Raw genomic sequence first — 22,183 nt, forward strand, 5'->3', positions numbered from 1 at the left:
AACAAGGTGACATTAACTTGATATTAGTCTATGACAAAAAGAAAGAAATAGTGAGATAACAGTGATAGTCCAGAAAAATAGTGAAATAATAAGATCAAAGAGCAATTAAGTAGCATTGATCGAGGTGTTGGAAGAAGAATAAATGAATGAGAATAATTTTCAGGTCAGAACTATTGGAGATAATTTTCCACATCTTTAAATTTACTTGCTCTTGTGATAGAAGGTACATTGACCGCATAAAGTGAATACTTTCCAAACACATCTCTAAACATTACCCGGCGTGATTTCCAAAGGGCAGAATGAGAGGCTATGACTAGTTCAATACAATAGCATCTGATTAACTCTGGGAACATTACTCCAGAGTTGTCCTTTAAAATAGTCTTTACAGTCAAAGGAATTGAAACAAATGAAAAACTTATCCACTGCTAAAACGTTGACGATCCATCAATACAAGCTAGAACTCTGCGTGCTAAAGCGATACATCCAATCTCTCATCCCTCCATTGCCCTGACTCCCTTCCCCAGTATGTTTTGATATTGTTATTATTTTTTATTATTCTATACTTTTTTAGAGACGTAATGAATTATTAATACCCTCTGACAATTTTCACGACCTTGATGTTTCTTTCAAAATGTTTCTTCATATCTGTTAAGTGGGCAGTTATCTCTCATATTCATGGCTTGTAAGCTATTTTTTATAAAGTATTGTCGAATTAGTCAATGAAATAAGACTCTTCCTTAATAAAACTTACGTTAAACTATTTGAGCATGCAGGACACAACCAAACTTTCCCGATAGCCAAACATAAATTCATGAATCCATATTGTATTATAGCAAGAAATTTATCCATTTCTTGTATTCTAATTTTATCATCCGATGATGATGTTGTTGAGGATAACAGCACTTGTACTGATGGTAATCTCATTAGAATTATTGTTAAAAGATTCAAATGTGATGATAAAATGTCCAAATTGAGAGAGTCATCAGCATCAGTAATGTGTTTGCTCAACTGTTTCAATAATTCATATGTGCCGAAATTAGATGATTCCATGAGGAAGACTTTAGGTAGTAATCTATGAAGAACCTAATAAACAATATGGGATGAAAGATATTCATATCAAGAATAGCGAATTATTAGTATCTTTTGATGTTACCTCTTTATTTGCTTTCAATGAAATAAAGTCAGGAAAGAACACAATATACCTACTGCTACCCAATAATACTGTCAAATGCGCTAACAACAATTGTTCTCTCCCACTCTGTTTTTAGTACACGTCATTATATTACTTACTAATAATCAGTAACTAATGTATTATCAATCATTTTTAAGAATACAGTTCACAATGTCCCTTTGTTGTTTCATCGTATGTCTAAATACTTACATGAACCTGTAACAGTCAATTTATTTATTATGGTAATTGTTTCTTTTCTCACATTTAAACAGTAACTTTCATTTTTTTTTGTGTTTATTTGTAATAATTTTAATATTTTGTGTGCATAATACTCGTTTCGATTGTCTATCGCCATTGTGATATTGACACCACAACTACCTGTCACCCAGTTTATCGTGTGTTTCTGTAGAGAAATCGTATATGTAACTATTGTAAGAAGTATTTCATTTCTGATTATAAATTGATGCAGTAAACATCTTAGATACTTCACGAATTGAGGCTTGTAAATTCATTGTTTATATTGATATTGAAACAAATTTCGTATTTCCATTCCAGGATTTTCACACATTACAACACTGTCGTTTGGTCAAAGAATTAAAGTAATTTGAAACATACAATGCTGCAAAGTCACAGTTTGTTAGAACTCGTAGACTTTCAGTTAACAACTTGTTTTTAATTCAACAATACAAGATAAAGACGAAGGAAGCACCAAAAAGTTCATCAGTCACCATGGAGAGGAATGTGGCGACTGGAAGCTTTAGTCTTATCAGTGATCAAAACAAAAATGTGTATTTGTAGCGTAAACGAAATATTCATCATCATAGAAAAGAAAGACCTGGGAAGTATCGAATATTTAACAAAGAACTTGTTTGAGGAGATAAATTTATATTGAAAAACATTTTAAACAAGAAATTATCATTATTGGGTATGTTTATCATCAAAACCGAAACAGTAGAAACAAAACTAGGATGCGATGGGAGCCGAACCACAACGATCGGATTCCTAACTGATAATAACAATAAACCAATAACTTGCAAAATCACCTGCTTCTAAACGTTTCCAAAAAAATGTGAAGACACATTGAAATCCGCCTATCATACGGAGAAATAAGGAAAAACATTAAGTGAACTTTCGGAAAGAGCAGCTATCTACGGGCTACCATCAAAACTGCCTGTTAAAATGATCAACAAGCAAAAATCAAATGTGGAAACCAACAAACGAACTACTGTATGAAGGACACATCATCGAATGACGACATTATGAAATGATATCACTCATACGCCAGTAAAATCTCTTCAAGCAATTCTTAGGAAAATAAGGGATGAAATGATGAAAAGAAGACAAGCCTAGAGTCATCTTTAAAATGAACTGCTCCAACTAAGAAAGACATTACACTGAACACAGTAGCCATCCTCTTCATCTTATTCTAAATAAACACCAAATAGCTTTCACTCGCCAAAATATATTTTCACCTGTATTGATACATACAGAATATTGTGATTACAAATTTGATTAGGTTAACTTTGAAATCTTGAATGGGATCAGAACAAAGAAGATCAAAGAGATTTTAGAAATCAAAGAATATATTGAAATAGATCCAATTAATCAGCCTATCGAAAAAAGCTCTAAGGCTCAGGATCAGATCAAAGAGAAGGGTTACAAAAATAAATTTGAAAACACTAAAACAAGACAAGTATTGGCAATTATCAAATACATTTAATGTTGACAAGATAGGCTGTTAGTCATATGTCGAGTAATCCATAAAAAATTCACTTTTATCTGAAGTTTATGAGATTGAAAAGACTCAAAAAAACTAAGGACATTATTGAGGAGAATAAGATTTAATTAAAGATAAAAAAATAACAATGGTGACAAAATGAATGAGCTTTATTAGAGCACGTATTTTCCACCATAAGGTTAGCTATAACCACGTGGAACCAGACTCATTGTTCGATACTATTGATAAGGCCTAAAATATTCTGCCGAAACACGTATGGATAGATCCAATCTGTATTGCAGAAGCAGTAGCTATGAGCGATATAAAGCCAGATCTGTGTATACATAAACAGTAGGTAAATTCTTCATATATTGTTATGGCTCTGGTTTCCCGTGTATTTCATTAGTTTTCGCCTAGTTTTGTTTCTTTTCCCATCTTACTAGAATCATGTTGGCTAAGACTATCTAAATTGCATATTCTCAACTCATTTACCCGGGTTGGGACCAGCAATAACCCTAAGAGAGCTACAGGCGGAGTTGAAGAGGAAATTAAAGAACGACACTGGAGGTAGTTGGGACATACATTATGGAAATCGAAGTACTGGAATTTGTCCATTGTAAGGTCGTGAGTACGTATTGCTGAATGATTTTAAAACTAAGCAGCTACCTAACGTTACTTAGTTTGTTAACTGAGAAAAAATTATCATTTTTTTAATTGTTTGCAGATTGTGAGCATTGATTAAAAGAATAGAAACAAAACCCTGAAAATCTGCAATCGGAGTCATGAAGCATTCAGCCTACTTTCAAGCTTTCATGATGATAGTCTGTACCCGGATGTTACCAAATATCATTAATAAGTATGATAAATATTTGTGAATACAAAATCGATCCTAAACGCTAATGACTCCATAGTTATGCCACTTTCTTAGTGCACTTATGTTCATCTTACACAACTTGTTAAACTAAGCCACAAGGTTATAAGACGGATAACTATCAAGAAAAGTATCCTGACGACAATACTGTAATCTAAAATAGTAACACCTCTGATTGGGTGTTTTGTCTATATCATATGACTAACATTTTTAACGCCCTTGTGATAAACGTCAAATCAAAATAAAATATGAATCATGTCTCTTTAAACAATGTACCCTTATATATATAATGGTTCCACTACTTACATGAACAACATGAGAAAACAACAACAATTTCTCCATCCAAACATTTTGTTCATAATTCACGCATAAATCTGGATAATAAATAAATGTTGCATTCAATAGTCCAGTTAAAGCTTGAGTTGACCAAATTGTAATTTGGCCTAGACCAGATGAACTTGAAAAGATGACAAGTGGTCCAGCAGTGATATGAATCAAATTTTGTAAGGCGGATTGACAATCGTTGGATATTGAACTAGATTTAAATAAAGTAAAGAGAAATAAGGATGTAACAGTTATTATGATTCTGGATATGCATTACTTTACATAGTAAACAAGATATTACGTCGAAACAGTTTTCCTTAGTAAATGATAACTACTACCCAGTGAATATTGCATATCTCACGTAAGTATTGTTGACAAATCAAACTGCTCTTATACACAACATGCACAAATGACTCTTCAATGTTAAAGTGCAAAATTAATCAACTCGAAATAAACATGACCACATATATATCAAATTCACGATAACTAGCTAAACTACTTAAAACATTAGGAATAGCGAAACTTGAAAATAAATATAAATATATTTAATAGTTGAGATCATGAGTCAATTGAAGCTAGATCACCATGGAAAACTTGAAAGCACTGGACGGCCGTTCCGTCCTCAGCGTGAGACTCCTCAGTAGTACGAATCCATGATCCCGCCTCGCGAGATTCGAACTCAGGACCTACCAGTCTAGCGCGCGAGCGCTTAACCTCTAGACCACTGAGCCGGCCGGTATCCAACGGAGTTAATGTCTAACTTCAACAGATCCATGAAATTGAGGAAGACATCAACTATTGTCTTCAGTGAATGACTATCTCACAACAAGTAAATATGATGCACCTACTGAAATGTAAAAGAAGAATGATTCAGCGAAATGTTCTCTGTCCCATGAACGTAAATTCAAAACTGATAATTCAAAAATAAATAATTTTTCTGAAATGATAAGCAATAGCATATCCGTCGAAAATACTCCTGCTATTAATATTTCTGACTGAACATAACCACAGAGAGGTAGAATAAAAAAACGCACGAAAACATTATTCGTATTAAGAAACTAAAAATACCGTTCTTAAAGGTTTGAATATTCGTCAAGAAAAAATATGTAGATTAATAGCTTAGTTAAATGGTCCTTTAATATGAGAAGATAAAGTGTTAAAGTTGGCATGAAATCTAATCACAAAGAGGGTGAAAACAGCAACAAGTCAGTGTTAGATAAAACATTAATGGACAAGCAGATAAGAGAAGAGTAGTTGAAGGCGGAAAATGAGAGGTTAAAACCATTGTATAAGAAGGGAATTGAAGAGATTTTGTTTGTATACATGGTACTAGCTTTTGTTAATGAATAGCAAATGTTTCATCAATGCTAAGAACATAAAGCACAATCTCTCTGTCAAAATACTATTAACTTTGCAGACGACTTTGAATTTCGAGTCTGTTCTAATTGAACAACACGTGTTCACAAAATATTTGATTACAGAATGAGATTATTGCTGAGAATCACATTCTTCACACACTGAAATCGATTTGAGAGAAACTGAAACTGAGTGGACACCGTATTGCTTCCTTGTGTTAATATGAGACTTCATGAAAGTGCATTTATTATGCAATCCAAAACCTCAAAGTTCCGCAGCAAACGCATTAGATCAGTGAGTAAGCGAACCTACGATGTGGCTCGATAATACACCAATACAATCCGCAAGCAACTCACTCCTTCACAGTTTCGATGTTGTTTTTTTTAACAACGACAATAAGTCATAAAATCAAAATGATAATCATTATTTCGCTTTCAAAAGAAGGGTACCAGTCAAACTTATTCAGTTTAAAAACTCTAAAGACTATGAAGTCAGTACAAGTATTTTTGCTCTGTAATGAACAGCTCATAGAACTTCGAAATCCAAAACAGAAAGTAACGAACTTGAAGGGTATTTCACATTTTACTGTATGATACAACATTGGTGATCATTCCATATGATCAATGGATTAAGGTTGGGAATGGTGACCAATTCACTTCAATTCAAATGGTAGATATACATATACATGCTGTTTAGTTTTTCAATATCTTAAGCACACTTCTATTCTTCTTGAATAATAATACACTAGTCTTAGACCCCATAAATCATGATTCTAAAATGCTTTACTCAATGATTATGATAAACTTATTACTTTTCGTTCAGTTGAAATCTACATGAAGATCGTTTCAAGTGGAAGTTCATGTTCATCACAAATGAATATATATCAAATAATTAAAATAACCCATCGTGTTATTGAATAAAAATAGAGATAAATCAGCGGAGAAAATATTTCTTTTCGAAGAAATCATTTACTTTGCGTTCAAAATTAATACATCCAATCTCTTATCCTTCCTTGACCTCAATTCCTTTTTGTAGTAGGCTTTTTTCTACTCAGTGTTTTGTAATTTGAAACCATGATCATTCATTATTAACCTTAGTTATTTTCATACTTCTATTCTTCTACAATACCCTGATTATGACATAACCTCATTTGAAAGTTTGGTGTCTTGAATCAGTATATGATGCAATCTTTTCTATCATACTCTTACTTACCTACTTACGCCTGTTACCCCTCGTTGAGGAGCATAGGCCGCTCACCAGCATTCTCCATCCAACTCTGTCCTGAGCCTTCCTTTCCAGTTCTTTCCAGTCAACATTCATCCTTTTCATATCTGCTTCTATTTCCCGGCGTAGTGTGTTCTTTGGCTTTCCTCTTTTCCGCTTCCCTTCACCAATCCAAGTTAGGGATTGAGTCGTGATGAACATTGGTGATTTCCTTAATGTATGTCCGATCCACTCCCAACAGCTTTCCCTAATTTCATCTTCAGCTGGAACCTGCTGGTTTATCCTCTCCCATAAAACGCTGTTGCTGAAAGTATCCGGCCAGTGAATGTTGAGTATTTTGCATAGACAATTGTTTATAAATACTTGTATCTTCCTGATGATAGTCGTAGTCGTTCTCCACGTTTCAGCTGCGTACAGTAGGACTGTCTTGACGTTCGTATTGAAGATTCTCACTTTGAAATTAGTTGACAGTTGTTTTGAGTTCCATATGTTCTTCAATTGTAGAAATGCTGCCCTTGCTTTGCCAATCCTCGTCTTTACATCTGCAGCCGATCCTCCTTGTTTATCAACGATGCTTCCTAGGTAAGTGAATGTTTCCACCTCTTCCAGAGTTTCGCCATCCTCCTCTAGATAGATATTTATCATACTACTACAAATATGAATGTACAACTTTAGTAAATGATTTCCGTTTACTTTTATTATACATCAGTTGATGGATTACTGAAAACCTTGAAGACTGAATAACCGTTTTATTCAAATGTGGAAAACCTACGATGATTAGTCGTACAATAATATATCCATTTAAACAACGTTAATCTGATAATCAAGTCTGAAAAATCATGACTGGTAAATAAGTTTTTCTTTCTTTTTTTAAAAAAAACCATTATCTTATTTATTGTTTATCATCATCTATTGAATAGGTTCTGTTTTGTTTTCCGTTTTTGCTTTCTTTGAATATTGCTACTCAACTATCTTAAAATGTAGGTGTACACTTGAATTGCATAGATTCTTCACCTTATTCAATGTATTTTCGTAAACAGTAATCTTATAAACATTCAGTATTAATGTATTTTAACCAATAAATAAACAGAGTTATTACGTGTTTTCAAGTTATAATGAGGGAAAATGAAGTGGGAAAAAGAAAGAAAAGAAAAAGAACAAACAGTATAACAACCGAAAGTGTTTTATACATTAGTCCCATTTATAGATATAGATATATATCCTCAATTATAATATAAGTAGTTGGTGGGTTTGCTTATACATGTAAATAACATAGACAAAATTTATGTAATATCACTTAGTTACAAACTATTTAGATTATATCTGTATTTATTTTTACAGAAAAAGATAAAGTTCATTAAATTAATGAAACCATAAACAACATTTATCATATAATGGTTACTCACCTGCGTCACAAGACAAGCCCTTACATGGAATTCTGAAGGCCAAAGGAGAAGAGGATAACCAAAGAACACATTACGCCGAGAAATGGAGACAGATATGAGAATAATGAACAAAAGTTGGATAGAACTAGGGAGGAAGGCCCAGGACAAAGTAGGTTTGAGAATACTGTTCGTCGGCCTATGCTCCATTGGGAGCAACAGGCGTAAGTAAGTAAGTAACGGTGAATGGTTGCTCAATTTCGTGGATTGGTTGAAGTTAGACATTAACTCCGTTGGATGCCGGCCGGCTCAGTGGTCTAGTGGTTAAGCGCTCGAACGCGAGACTGAAAGGTCCTGGGTTCGAATCTCGCGAGGCGGGATCGTGGATTCGCACTGTTGAGGAGTCCCACTATAAAACGAAACGGCCATCCACTGCTTCCAGGTTTTCCATGGTGGTCTAGCTTCAATTGACTCATGATGTCAACTATATAAAATATAATGTTATTGTCAAATCATCTCTGTTAATTCTATAAATGTAAATTGACAAGGATAAATTGTAATATTGAAAAATTTTTGGAGATTGTAGAATTTTTACTGTTCAATTCACTAATTGAATTCAGACCAATATTGGTATAGAGGAAGTACTAAAAGGCTATTTCATCCAAGTATTGGACTCGTCAACAATTCGCATCCGTAACTGTACGCTTAACTTCTAGATCACAGAACAGGCATTGAGTGATGCACATATTATATAACTTTAATCAATTCACGACATTGAGCGAACATCTTTTATTCTTAAAAGTACGATGTATGGAGCCTAAGATCAGTGTAATACTTCTGAAAAAGACGAAAGCATGTTTACGACAATGATGGACCAAACAATATATATATATATATATATATATATTACGAAGAGTACCAAATAACTTTATTTGGAGTGCGTATTCTCAATTCCAGATCGCCACAACTCTAGTACATGGTGATTTTACAAAAAGCATAATAAATTTGAATTGAAATGAAATGATTACCATTTCCAACTAAAATCAATTTGCAATATAGCATGATCACTAATTTTACTCTACTTAAATCGAATAACTGTCTCACACTCGATATACATGAACACTGCTAGTCAGAATTTCTCGCCAGAACTCCAGAAATTACATCTTGAACCTAGTGACTAGTAAGCAAATGATTATTATTAGTATAGTGAAAGGCCGAATGGACTGCGTTCCATTCCTGGATGCAGGGTTGTGGATTTACACTGCTGAAAAGTCATACACTAAGACGATACAGCAATCCTGTCATTCCAGGATTCCAATCGTGATCCAGCTAAGATCAGTTCATGACTTGAAGTATGAAACATTTTATTCATACAGCCATCTCCCTTGAGATGGTTGGGACACGTGTTATGTATGCCCAACCACCGAATGCCCCGACGTGCAATGTTTCATGGTGTAGGAGTAGGTTGGAAGAAAACTAGGGGCGGTCAGACCAAAACGTGGCACAAATCCATAGAGTCACTGACAATTGGACTGAGCCATGCTGGTAGGTGTATACTACCTGGTTGGGATTCGCGAGATGAATAGCAATCAATAGTTAGAAAACTTGAATGACATGGCTCAAAATCGTTTGCAATGGCGAAGGTGTATCCAATCTTTGTGTTCTGCTAAATTCTTCATATCATTTTCGTTATTCTCTTTCCAAATGTATTTCAACGGATTATACTCCTTCAATAACATCTTCAGACCCTAATCTTTCACATTATTGTTTATACTCTTACTACCTCTACCACTATGGGATTTGAATCGACAACTGTATGTCTGTGCCAATGTGGTGTGACAACTCGAGCTGATGTACGTACGTACAAAGTTCTATGTTGTGACTGACTAACTGAAATCTTAAAAATAGCATAACTCAACTTGTAACACATTAAGAACTTGAAATTACAGAGCCTACTAATCTAAAACTACTCAAGGAAATTCCATATTTGATAGGCCATAAGCAGTTATTCTTTGAGTACTAAGACCAATCTTTCCGGTCATCAAGACCACTCTCTTTATCAGGTTTCCTTTTCCAAGTCTCTAAAAAAATTTTTCCTCCTACGATCTAGGTAATCTGGAGGCAAGATTCATTCATTATCATCGAATCCATTTATTACGTTATATTAATGACAAACTGATATTCAAAATAATTGACACTAGATCGTACAGTATATCTGATTTTAATTAACTCACTAATATCTTATTGTCAAAATAACTTATATGAATATGATATCTGTAGACAATTATAAAATATATATGTATATATGAGTTCGAATCTCGCGAGGCGAAGTCGTGGATGCGCATTGCTGAGGAGTCCCACAATAGGACGAAACGGCCGTCCAGTGCTTCCAGGTTTTCCATGGTGGTCTAGCTTCAATTGACTCACGCTTTCAACTATGAAAATATATATGTATTCATGGTTACAATACAGGTTGAAACAAGTCAACGTAAGAACATACGAAAGCATCATGCATTTGTGCTTATTTTGATGAGGCTTACTATTTACTTTTGTCAAGTAATCAATCAATATCATTTACCAAGTGTAATTCTCTCAAACACAAAGTTTATCAAACAAATATTTCAACAAAAAAATAAAAAAAAAGAAGGAAATCAACTTTGCACCTGATTACCCACTTAGCATACAATCACTTCGTTAAGTACATATGATGATAATAATAATAATACACAAAAATTAAAAATATGCAACAGAATTCTTGAATTTAAATTTGGCGAACCTTTAACACAAACACACACACATACACACACCCCTAGTGATTAAAACAAAACAAAAAAAATTCTTTGTTCATTTACAAGATAACAGCTTATTTCAAGCATAAATTGTAGTTTTTATGTTTTTGAAAAAAAGAAAAGAAAAGAAGAAAGAAAAAAGAGAAAAGAAAACACTTACATTTATAATTTGGAATGTTTAAAATGATTAAGTATTACAGTGAAGCAAAATGAACAATGATTAATGAATAATAATAATACTACTTATATATACTACTAATAATGATAATAATGGTAATATGGATTAAAATATTTAGCAAAAAAAAACATGAAATTTACATTTGCATAATAAGACAAACTCGATTGGTACTGGATGAAGGGGATATAAAAAGAAAAAAGAAGAAGAAGAAGAAGAAGACGTGAAAACATTCCATAAACACACACAGTAAAATTACATATAGGATAAACGTATTGTCAAGATATATATATTTATTCACTACCGTTTGTTATATGTTTTATTGGCTATGTATGGAATGTATAAACATATTGAGACTAGAAACATATGTGCATAGTTTTAATAATGCCTATTTTTAGGTCAATAGTTAAAAATAACAATTATTTGACTATTTTTTGTCTTTTCAGTTTATTTCTAACCTGGTGTTGGTATTCACTTAATGATTAGTGTCAACAATTACTTACTTAGTTACTAACGCCTGTTACTCCAAATGGAGCATAGGCCGACGAACAGCATTCTCCAACCCACTCTGTTCTGGGCCTTCCTTTCTCGTTTTATCCAGTTGTTGTTCATTCTTCTCATGTCTGTCCCCATTTCTCAGAGTAATGTGTTCTTTGGTCTTCCTCTTCTCCTTTGACCTTCAGGATTCCATGTGAGGGCTTGCCTTGTGACGCAGTTGGGTGATTTCCTCAATGTGTGTCCCACCCACTTCCAGCGCTTCTTCCTGATTCCTTACTCCACTGGATGGAATCTGGTTTGTTCTCTCCCACAGTAGAATGTTGCTGATAGTGTCTGACCAACGGATCCGAAGTATTTTGCCTAGACAACTGTTAATAAACACTTGTATCTTCTGGATGATGGCCTTCGTTGTTCTCCAGGTTTCTGCCCCATACAGTAGTACTGTCTTGACATTTGTATTGAAAATTCTGATCTTGGTGTTGGTTTACGATTGTTTTGAGTTCCAGATGTTCTTTAGTTGTAAATATGCTGCTCTTGCTTTGCCGATCCGCGTCTTCATATCTGCATCAGATCCACCGTGTTCATTATTGATGCTGTCCAGATATGTAAAGGTTTTCACATCCTCCAAAGCTTCTCCGTCAAGTGTGATTTGATTGGTGCATGGTGTATTGCATAGAAGAATCTTGCTCTTCCCTTTGTGTATGTTGAGACCTACTATTGCTGAGGCTGCTGCTACCCTAGTCATCTTCTCCTACATTGTTGCATGTGTAACAGAAGAGCCAGATCATCTGCGAAGTTTATATCATCCAGCTACATCATAGCTGTCCATTGCATCCCGTGCTTCCTTCCAGATGTTGACGTTTACATGATCTAGTCGATCACCAGGAGAAAGAGAAAGGGTGAGAGTAAGCAACCGTGCCTGACACCGTTCTTTACTTCGAACAAGTCAATGAGTTGTCCTCCATGCACGATTTTGCAGTTGTCTCAACAATGTAGAGTAATAAATAAAAACATTACCGTTTTATTTGGTTATAGGTTGAATAATGTTAGTTTTAAAAAATAGGTATTAATAAATAGTAGACAGTTCATCAAATCAACTTAAAAACATGAAGTTAACAAGATGAAGAGTAAAGGAATCGCAATAATGCAGTACCAATGAAAATCAGAAAGGTCAAACATTAAGAACACGGTTTGAAAAGACAGAATGAAAGAGTATGAACGAAGAAATTTTAGAACTCAAGAACTGTATAGAGTTAAATAATGAATGAATGAACGTCACTGTGACTGATTTTAAATCATGTCGCTCAACCTAACCAAATACAGATTGAGAATGTCATAAGAATGCTAACTACGTGGTCTGCACGTAACGACACAGCTCAGTCCATCAGTTAATGGTTTCATGGGCGGATACTAGGTCTTTGTTTGGTAGTCATTCTTTTTCTTCTAACTTACTTCTGTCTCACCCAGGATCGAATTTTGAGGTAGACAGCAAGTAAACACACCTAATACATGTTCTAATCGCCTAAGTTAATAAAGATTCACAACTTCAATGAGTGAATAGTCATTTTTATCTAGTTCTAATATAACAAACGTGTGCGTCGCGAAAACATTATTCAGAAATTCTGAAACTCATTACGACACTTTCGTTGTACGGAATTTTGAAGGAATCTATTTACTAAAAATCTTACGTAAAGATTGGATACCATAAAACTTTATCAGATTTTGCTCAGTGAGTCAAACTACTATAGTAATATCAACTCCAGAAACTAAAATATCATTCTACAATATGTTGAGATGTCAGAAATCATGACAAGGATTTCGCAACCCTTTAGAATCAACATGCTAACATAATCACCTCATTCTGTTTTACTAGAAAAAAGGGATATAACAGTGAACGAAAGTAAATGAATTATCATCTACACAATGAATTCCCCACCCCAGATGAGAACATCAGAACATGGGGTGATTTAGTATTTGTGGGATTATATTAAAAAGAAACTCGCTTCCAACTGAAGGAAATATTGACGACTTTGTACAGAACAACATTGTAGGCTTTGAAATTAAGCCATCCAGTTTAAAAAGTGCAACACCGCCGACCATATATTTGTTTTCTCATAATCGGTGCTAAGAGATGAATAATAACATTTAATGTAACCTATCTTATCGAGTTGTGGAGTCGTTCATTTAGTGATTAAACTTTCACGAGTTCAAACTGCATTCTACATAAATAAATTCAGGTAATCAAAGTATGTTAACAGAACATGAACCAACTGATACTATCAAAGCTACAGTTGAAAAGTGTATATGCCACCTTTTGCAAAGTGAACAATTCATAATTTTGAGTTTTCTGATTTTCATTTTCATGTTTTACCAAAATGAAGATAAGATGAATTTTTTAAAACTATCGAAATACAGAAAGCCAACATGGAGTGTACAGTATACCAATTTCCGGATTTATCTGCAGCTGAATAGGAAGAGGAATTCAATCCATTCTCTATTCTTGAGAACCAAATGAATATTCACAAAGTATACGATAGACTGAATAAAATCTGACAAACATTTTTGGAAAATGGTTTGCTTCCCAGGTTTATTGATACTAATCTGAAACCGAAAAGTCAAGCCGAAAGAACTTTCGCAGTTCCAAAGGAAGTTTTATTTCTGAAGAATGAGTTCAGAAGAGATACGTTTGAGGAGACATTAAAGAACAGATAATCTATATTTCTAAAAAAGACATTACTTTCAGCTCAGCTCCAAATTATTTTCTGCTGCAAAAATCATATTTGTGGAAGTATCGACGGCAGACTGACGCTTTGGGACAACTCAATGTGTATTTATTATATTACTTGCTTTCATGGAGCAGGTTATATTGACCATACAAACGTGGACTTGGTAAAAAATATATATATCTGAGGAATACCCTTCATGGCTATCTAAAACAAAATGCCAGCCAATCAACAACTCAATCCTTAAATAGATGGCCAACTCTACTATTACAATAACTGTCACTTAAGATCATCTAAACAGTTAGAAAAACTGGCTCGGAGAAGATTTGGATGAAGAATTTGTGCACAGCTGAAGCTATAACAACTCACTTTTTCGAACTAAAGCTCTTTGTATAAAAGGGTCATGATCTTAGCACTGTTCGTAATTTAACAAATCGTAAATTTAAACTATTAACTGATCCTTCATCTTCTTCATAAAAATAGATAGTTGTCATTCATATTCATTACATTAATCATTATATCTTATTACCTTGGTTACAATTAAATAACCTCGTTAAATGATGAGACATCATCTGACTTTTTTATTGAGTTTTACGTCCGATACTTGAAAAAAAACGTTTGACTGGCTTTGAAAACTTCATTTAATGATGTAATACTCTTCTATTTTCTTACAAACTAATACATGCCATATAAAGTACTTATAAATACGATTGCATAGCTCAAGAAGATGATATCGTCGTAAAGAAAATTCTTTTCATTGAAACGTTTTCATTCTTTTTATTCAATCAACAGGGTTTTCTTTAATTGTTTTAAAAACACACCATTTTTAATGACTTGATATTACATGTTGATTATTTAGTTACTCAATCCATTACCTACTTTTCAGTATAGCGTTGTGGAGATTATTAATTTCCATTAAGATCACAAACCGATTACTTATGTATATTATAAACATTTTGGAACGAAACCTTGCATTATTATTATCAGGGGCGGCAAAACCAAAACGTGGCATCAGTGCTTGAAGTTACTGAATTCTAGTCTAAGCCAAGTTGGTAGATGCAGACTACTTAGTTGGGGTCCGCGTGACTATCGTAACCAATGGTTGGAGACTCTAGGTGACATGGCTCGGAATCGATCACAATGGAGCAGGTGTATACACTCTTTATCTTCCCTTAAACCTTGAGATTAAAATTGCTTCATATCTGTCTTTCCCTGTCTGGCTTCCATATCCTTATATGCAACCTATCTTTTACATATTACCACCACTAAATTAATTGCTTCTATGAATCCGGTGTTCATCGTGTTGTGCTAACGAGATATGGCAACTTGGACCGATGCATATATGTGCCTGGTCCTACGTTGTAGCTGACTGACTGACTGACTGATTATCAATATTAGTATTAGTATTATTACTAACATAATATGATAAAAGTTTTTTTCGATTTTCCGAAAAAATAGACTAGTGAAAGCTGAGTAATAAAATCGATAAAATAAGACAAACAAAATCTTACTTACTACTTAGTCTTATATCCAGCAAGTATACATATGTTTGTTAATACAATCATGGCAATTTCTTGAAAATATGGATCACCATAACCAGTTGGTATTATTTGTATTAAACATTTAAGAAATTCTTGACTTCTAGCAAGTTGATACCAATAAACTGCAATTTTACAAAAAAACAACAACAATAATATGCTTGATACTAATGAGTGTTGACAAGATTGTGGAATTCAAAGTTTCCATATTATGGACTAGTTTTGTTTAGACAATCATTAAAGACCCCAAAGTACTAGACAGGTGTTTTGTTTTATTATGAGACTTTTCAAGAATATACATCCACATCCCCATCTGGGGTCGAAGCTAGGACCTTCAGACCTCACAGTGAGAGGTTAATCTTAAGATAAACGAGTTAGATCCAAATGGTTCCTATTTTAATTTCGATTCCTTGCCTCATCGCGAGTGCGCATTCATGAGGAATCTCATTCTAAGACAGGATGGGTATCGAGTGCATCTTGGATTTCAATAGTTGACTATCCCGAATCAGTCTGTGATAGATGATTTTAGCAATAATATAATGGTTTGGTTTTATTTAAAAATGATTAGTTTGAAAGTTTGTTTCTATTACTTGAAAAATAATTTAGAATGTAAAGGATATCGGACAATAACATAACATGTCATTAAAAAGTTCATAAACCCTGCCACACCCACTTCAATCTGAGCAACTGGGTGGAATCATTTCACTTCACACTTAGAGTATGGCATATACTTAAGTATCTGCTGTATGCATTAACTGAAACTTAATCCGAAAAAGCAAATGAACATCAGATGATAAAACTAGGATTACAGAAGCAAAGAACAAACCTAATCAACAAATTGTTCTTTTATCCTTTGCTTTCCCGGACAAGGGGATTAACACATAATTTATATTTTTCTCAAATAATTTATTTTTATAGTTTATTGTTTATTTATTTGAATACAAAAACATTGGTACAGGGAAGCACCAAATACGTAAGCGCCATTCGATTTGTGTGAGGGCTGAAATACTGGCCGGGTGCCTAAACCAAAAAAAGAGATTTTCTTAGGAGGCCACTATCCAAGTCTTTGATTCAGAGGTCTAATCCACAAAGCAGCGAAGAGACGTAAGGACATACAGTCCCATGGTAATTGATTTATTTGTATTCTCAGAGTTGATTAGTTTAATTGTAAAGCTTTCTTTGTCTACATGAACAACATCATTAGCTCTCATTTCACGTATAACTAAACTACTGAATTATTTTAATCTAGTTAACTCTGACAATTTTGTTTCGCAAATAGTTGTCTTCGAAGGTTTTACTAGTGTCATTTATTTTTTTTGCCTGGTGACTCGCTTGTTCGATTGAAGGTTCACATTTTCTGTATGGCTTGGTAAGTAGGAAATGATTAGTGTCTATCATTTCCTGTGTTCAAATAAATAAAATAAAAAGTAATTAGTGCCTATTGGTTAGTTTAGTAGGTACGTGTTTTTTTATCAAACATCTCTTACAACCGTAAAAATGTTTACCCAGTTCACACTAATAACATTTTTCATATATATATTTAAACACATAAATATTGGTACAAAGAAGCACCAGATATACATGCGCTTCACAAATATCATTCGATTTGTGTGAGGGATGTGATACTGTCCAGGTGCCCAAACTGAAACAGGTGGCTTTCTTAAGGGCCACACCCGGAGCCTTTGACCTACAGATCTGATCCACAAATCAGTTGAGCATCGTGAAGAGATGCAGTCCCATGGCAACCGGTGACAAACGATTGATCGATACGCCATTTGTTCCCTCAAAATACTGGTGTCCATGTGCACCATTGGTTTGGAATCAGGGTTTTACAACTCCCCTAGGTAAACTATCCGTGTCTACCAACCCGGTTAGAGCGCCGGAGATTCGTTCTTCGTCCTTTCAATTTCGTAAACAACAGTAATGCCACGAGAAGGCAGTGAGTAGGACTTCCGTGGCGGAGGCTATATACGCGTGGCCATATGAGAGCATTTGGAGAGGGAGAACGAACTCTCCCCACTCTCGGCCGTATATATACTAAAATATAGTAAAATCTTAAAATTAATCATTTCTGCAAAAACATAAAGAATAAACAATACGAAGAATTAAATAGGAATAATATATTTGTAAAATCTCAGCGAATGAATTTGAGATTTTACAAATATATTATTCCTATTTAATGTCTTACATCAACTCGGCGCTCAAATACTGTGAAACTATTCGTTCTAATTTAGACGAGAGTTCTTATAAATACGAAGAATTGTTAAGAGTAAACTAACTTAGAATTCAAAATGAAACAAGTATTTACCTCTGCATTTGATACCAGAAAGTAATTGATATTTGCTTTGATCCGTTATCAACAAGCATTGATTGATACATTTCAAGATATCAGTATTTATTGTAATATGTTTACTACAATCATAATCATTCTTATTCATATACTGTTCATAATCCATTGAAAATGTGATTGATTCAAAGTTATGAAACTGAGAATATAGTAGGGATGAATCAAATGATAAATCCTCTGTGTAATTGATATTCTCTTGGTATGATTTATTGTGTATTACATTTTTTAGTTTAATTCTGTAAATATATTCAGAGAATGAAACACGATCATATAGATTAGGCATTATTATTGAAGAGAATATCTGTCCAGTATAAGATCATTTATGTTATCTGAAAATAAAAATGATTTCTATTATGAATTGATATCAACTAGGGAAGCATTGAACGTATACGTTTGTCATAGTTGAAAGCATGAGCCATCCAGTGCTTCCAGGTTTTCCTTGGTGGTCTACCTTCAATTGACTCATGCTTTCAACTATGAAAATATTGAAAATCTCCACAAAACCCCTTCTGGTAATAATATACATTTGTACCAATTGATAATGTATACTTTCTAATATGATATCGTTTAAGCCAATGAATTTTCATTAGTAGTATATTGAAAACTCAATCTAATGGTTATTAATGATGAATTACTTTATTCAAGATATGATGGACTTTATAAGCCAAAAACATCGGATAGAAAGAAAGAAAATTTTCCTTGAACCTAATCTCGCTGATAAATACAAGATTAGATATCAGTGTTCGCTATAATTTACTTTTAAGTAAGGTTTCTGGAAAATTTGTATAATTTGGCGATTTTATTGACAAACTAATAATTTACCTGATAAGCAATTTAAAAGTAGATGAGCTGTTTACATGTTTCATTTTTATTAAACTAAAATAATATTTAACGTATATGAATATGATTGTAATCCAATCTTAATTGCACTCACTAGTCTATTCTTTTGAGAAGACTTAACTCCACAGTCTATTTGTTAAACTAATGATAGTTGGATGTGTGGTTGAAAGATTCATAAATAAAGTTTACATATTACAAAAAGAAACCAATTAATTGTATTCACATGGCCACGCGTATATAGCCTCTACCAGGGAAGTCCTACTCACTGCCCTCTTGTAGCGGGGGAGGGTTGCTTACGAAATTGAAAGGCGAATGTAATGCCCGGAGCTTTAACCGGGTTGGTGGACACGGAAAGTCCACCTAGGGGAGTTGGAAAACCCTGATTCCAAACCAATGGTGTACATGGGCTCCAGTATCCTGAAGGAACAAATGGCGTATGAACCAATTGTTGGTCACTGGCTACCATGGGACTGCATCGCCTCATGATGCTGCACTGCCTTGTGGATCAGATCTTTAGGTCAAAGGCTCCGGGTGTAGCCCCCATAAGAAAACCACCTGTTTCAGTTTGGGCACCTGGACAGTATCACAGTACTCACACAAATCGAATGATATTTGTGCGGCGCATATATATCTGGTGCTTACCTGTACCAATATTTATGTGTTTAAATAAATAAACTGATATAGAAAATGAATAAATCCAGTTGAATGATATTCTAGTGTATGAACAAACAGGTTGTTGATCTAAACATCAAGAAGTATGACAAATAATTATAAGAACATTTCAGTAGTATAAAGTAAATTTTTAACAAGAAATGATACTAATTCGCACATTTCAGTACTAGTTTTATCATTTAGCATTCCAAGCCAAAAAAAAAGGAAATAATAGTAAATCAATTTATGCTAGGAGAAAATATTCATTCAGGAGCTAAATCAAATTAGGATGAACACATTACCTAAAACATAAGAGAATCATCTAAATATATATCCACCTGTTCCTAGAAAATTTGGTAAAGTTATCTGTACAGTAATGATGTAAACCATAAACCTTAAAAGCCGATGAAGATCAACAACTGGTTAAGTAGAATTCAAATGGATTTTCTGTTATCAAACATTAAGGTCATACTGTTGATAGAGTTTCCGAGAAGAAAGAGTGAAACATTATTACAAGACCACTTTATTTTATAACTCAATATATGTGAGAAAAATAGTACCACTTTAATGCACAGACCAAAGAGATAAATCAAATCCATAAGCAAACTTTAGTTGTCAAAGGAACAAAGTCTTGGGTCTAATCACCGTTCCAGTAAATTATGTTGATAAATACCACCAAACTGATAACACCTTATTAATTGGACTGATTGATTGAATGAATACGATTAAACATATGAAATTAAGATAAACGATTTCTCATCAAAGCTACTTAGTTACTGAACATTATTGACACTAAACAGTTTGACAGGCGGAAAAACAACAATAAACATTTGACTGTGTCTTAGGGAATTTTTGGTGCTTTCTTAAACTTCTTAACAAATGGTAGTTTAGACGTGTAAAAAACCTCAGTAACTCTTTTCCACTGACTGCTCACATTACGATTTAGTTCTGCATTTTTGTTATGTTCCAAGGTCAAAGTTATTGCTTCATAAACAGAGTTGATTTATTACAATTTAGGTTTAAGTTTTTTGGTGACTTGATTTCTTGCCCCCTCATCACCAGAGAGCTTGTTGTTAAAGTGTTGTACATTAAACATCCGATATATTTGGTTCGCGTAAATCCCTTTTCGTATAAGGGTTTTTTTAATGATTCGCATTCGGAATTACCGTAAGATATCTAAAAACACAAAACCAGGTGAAAAACCTACGATAATGAATTCATTAACTCAGAGCAGCTATATTCCACTGCAATTCTTAGTTAACTACTCTATCTTATTTCTGTTTTAAAGAAAGGTATCTATATAAGATCCCAAACTATGACAAAACAACTATCTTATGTTCCCATCAAAACTTGATACGTTTCTATAAGACAATATAATTTACGATGTTGAGCAACCATTCATCAATGTCTTCAGTGAGTTGATATCTCAGGATTTCAACTATATAAAATTACTAAAATCTCCACAAAATCCCCTTCTAATAATGATCATATGCTCACTAGTGACTGGCTCTATGAGGTATTTCCTGGAGTTCTAGTGAGAAGCTGTGACCAGTGGAGTTCAACCAGGTCTGTTGTGAGATATCAACTCACTGAGGACATTGGTGAATGGTTGCTCAATTTCGTGGATTGGTTGAAGTTATACATTAACACCGTTGGAGGCCGGTTAGCTCAGTGGTCTAGTGGTTAAGCGCTCGCACGTGAGACTGGTAGGCCCTGGGTTCGAATCTCGCGAGGCGGAATCGTGGGTGCGCACTGTTGAGAAGTCCCACAATAGGACTAAACGATCGTCCAGTGCTTCCAGGTTTTCCATGGTGGTCTAGCTTCAATTGATTCATGATTTCAACTATATAAAATTACTAAGATCTCCACACAACTCCTTTCTAACAATATAATTTAGTTCGTATACAAAAATAAACTCACTTCTTACAAGATTGGTAAACGTTACGAAGATTTTAAATTCAAATCCCTATATAATATAAAATATACGTTCAAGAAACATAAGTGGCTATATATAGACAGAAATTAATTTTATATTCATAGATGAATAAACAATATCACAAGACATGATAGCTATGTTAATTTAGATAATATAAAATAAATTTTAAAAGTTCCTTTGATTACAATCTAACATAATTTTCCATTACATCCTAGTAAAGTCTGATAGTGACTAGCAATGGAATACAGGATACATCTTTCATCCTAATGTTGATGTGGATACAAGTAATCGAAGCAAGTACCTTTTGCTTTAAATGCCAATGTATTGTCAACGGAACTATTGAATCTGGTAAGCCAATAGGTTGAGCAATAGCTATGAATATAATTAGTGATGGTTTGTATTTTCGCGTTGTTGATATTAAGGACTTCAATTAATTGGTCAGTATCACCACTAGGATGTAGGTATATCGATCTGGCAAGTCACAGATAGGACGAAATGTGAGTTCTAGATTTCACTGCTGATCACCGTCCAAGTTTATAAAGAACTTATGATAAATTGACACTACGCTGGTAATTTGCTCATGGTCCATGTATATCATAAAGGCTGATTAAATCTAGTCATTAACATTAACAATGAAAGAT

The 22,183-nt window shown here is 33.9% G+C and overlaps 1 protein-coding gene across 1 annotated transcript; it reads right to left on the reverse strand.

Moving 5' to 3' along the window:
* Window positions 1–12: 12 nt before the first annotated feature.
* Window positions 13–21,573, reverse strand: Smp_163670 (hypothetical protein; the record flags this gene model as incomplete). The annotated part of the gene is made up of 6 exons (XM_018790339.1): window positions 21,527–21,573; window positions 18,077–18,444; window positions 15,746–15,893; window positions 4,066–4,294; window positions 752–1,083; window positions 13–28 (listed from the first exon to the last, which is right to left on the reverse strand). Exons 2-6 carry the CDS (start codon window positions 18,396–18,398, stop codon window positions 13–15), a joined length of 1,047 nt encoding a protein of 348 aa, XP_018655693.1. The 5' UTR covers window positions 18,399–18,444; window positions 21,527–21,573.
* Window positions 21,574–22,183: the final 610 nt, after the last annotated feature.

This window comes from Schistosoma mansoni, chromosome W (genome assembly GCF_000237925.1).
Source record: "Schistosoma mansoni strain Puerto Rico chromosome W, complete genome".
NCBI lineage: Eukaryota > Metazoa > Platyhelminthes > Trematoda > Strigeidida > Schistosomatidae > Schistosoma > Schistosoma mansoni.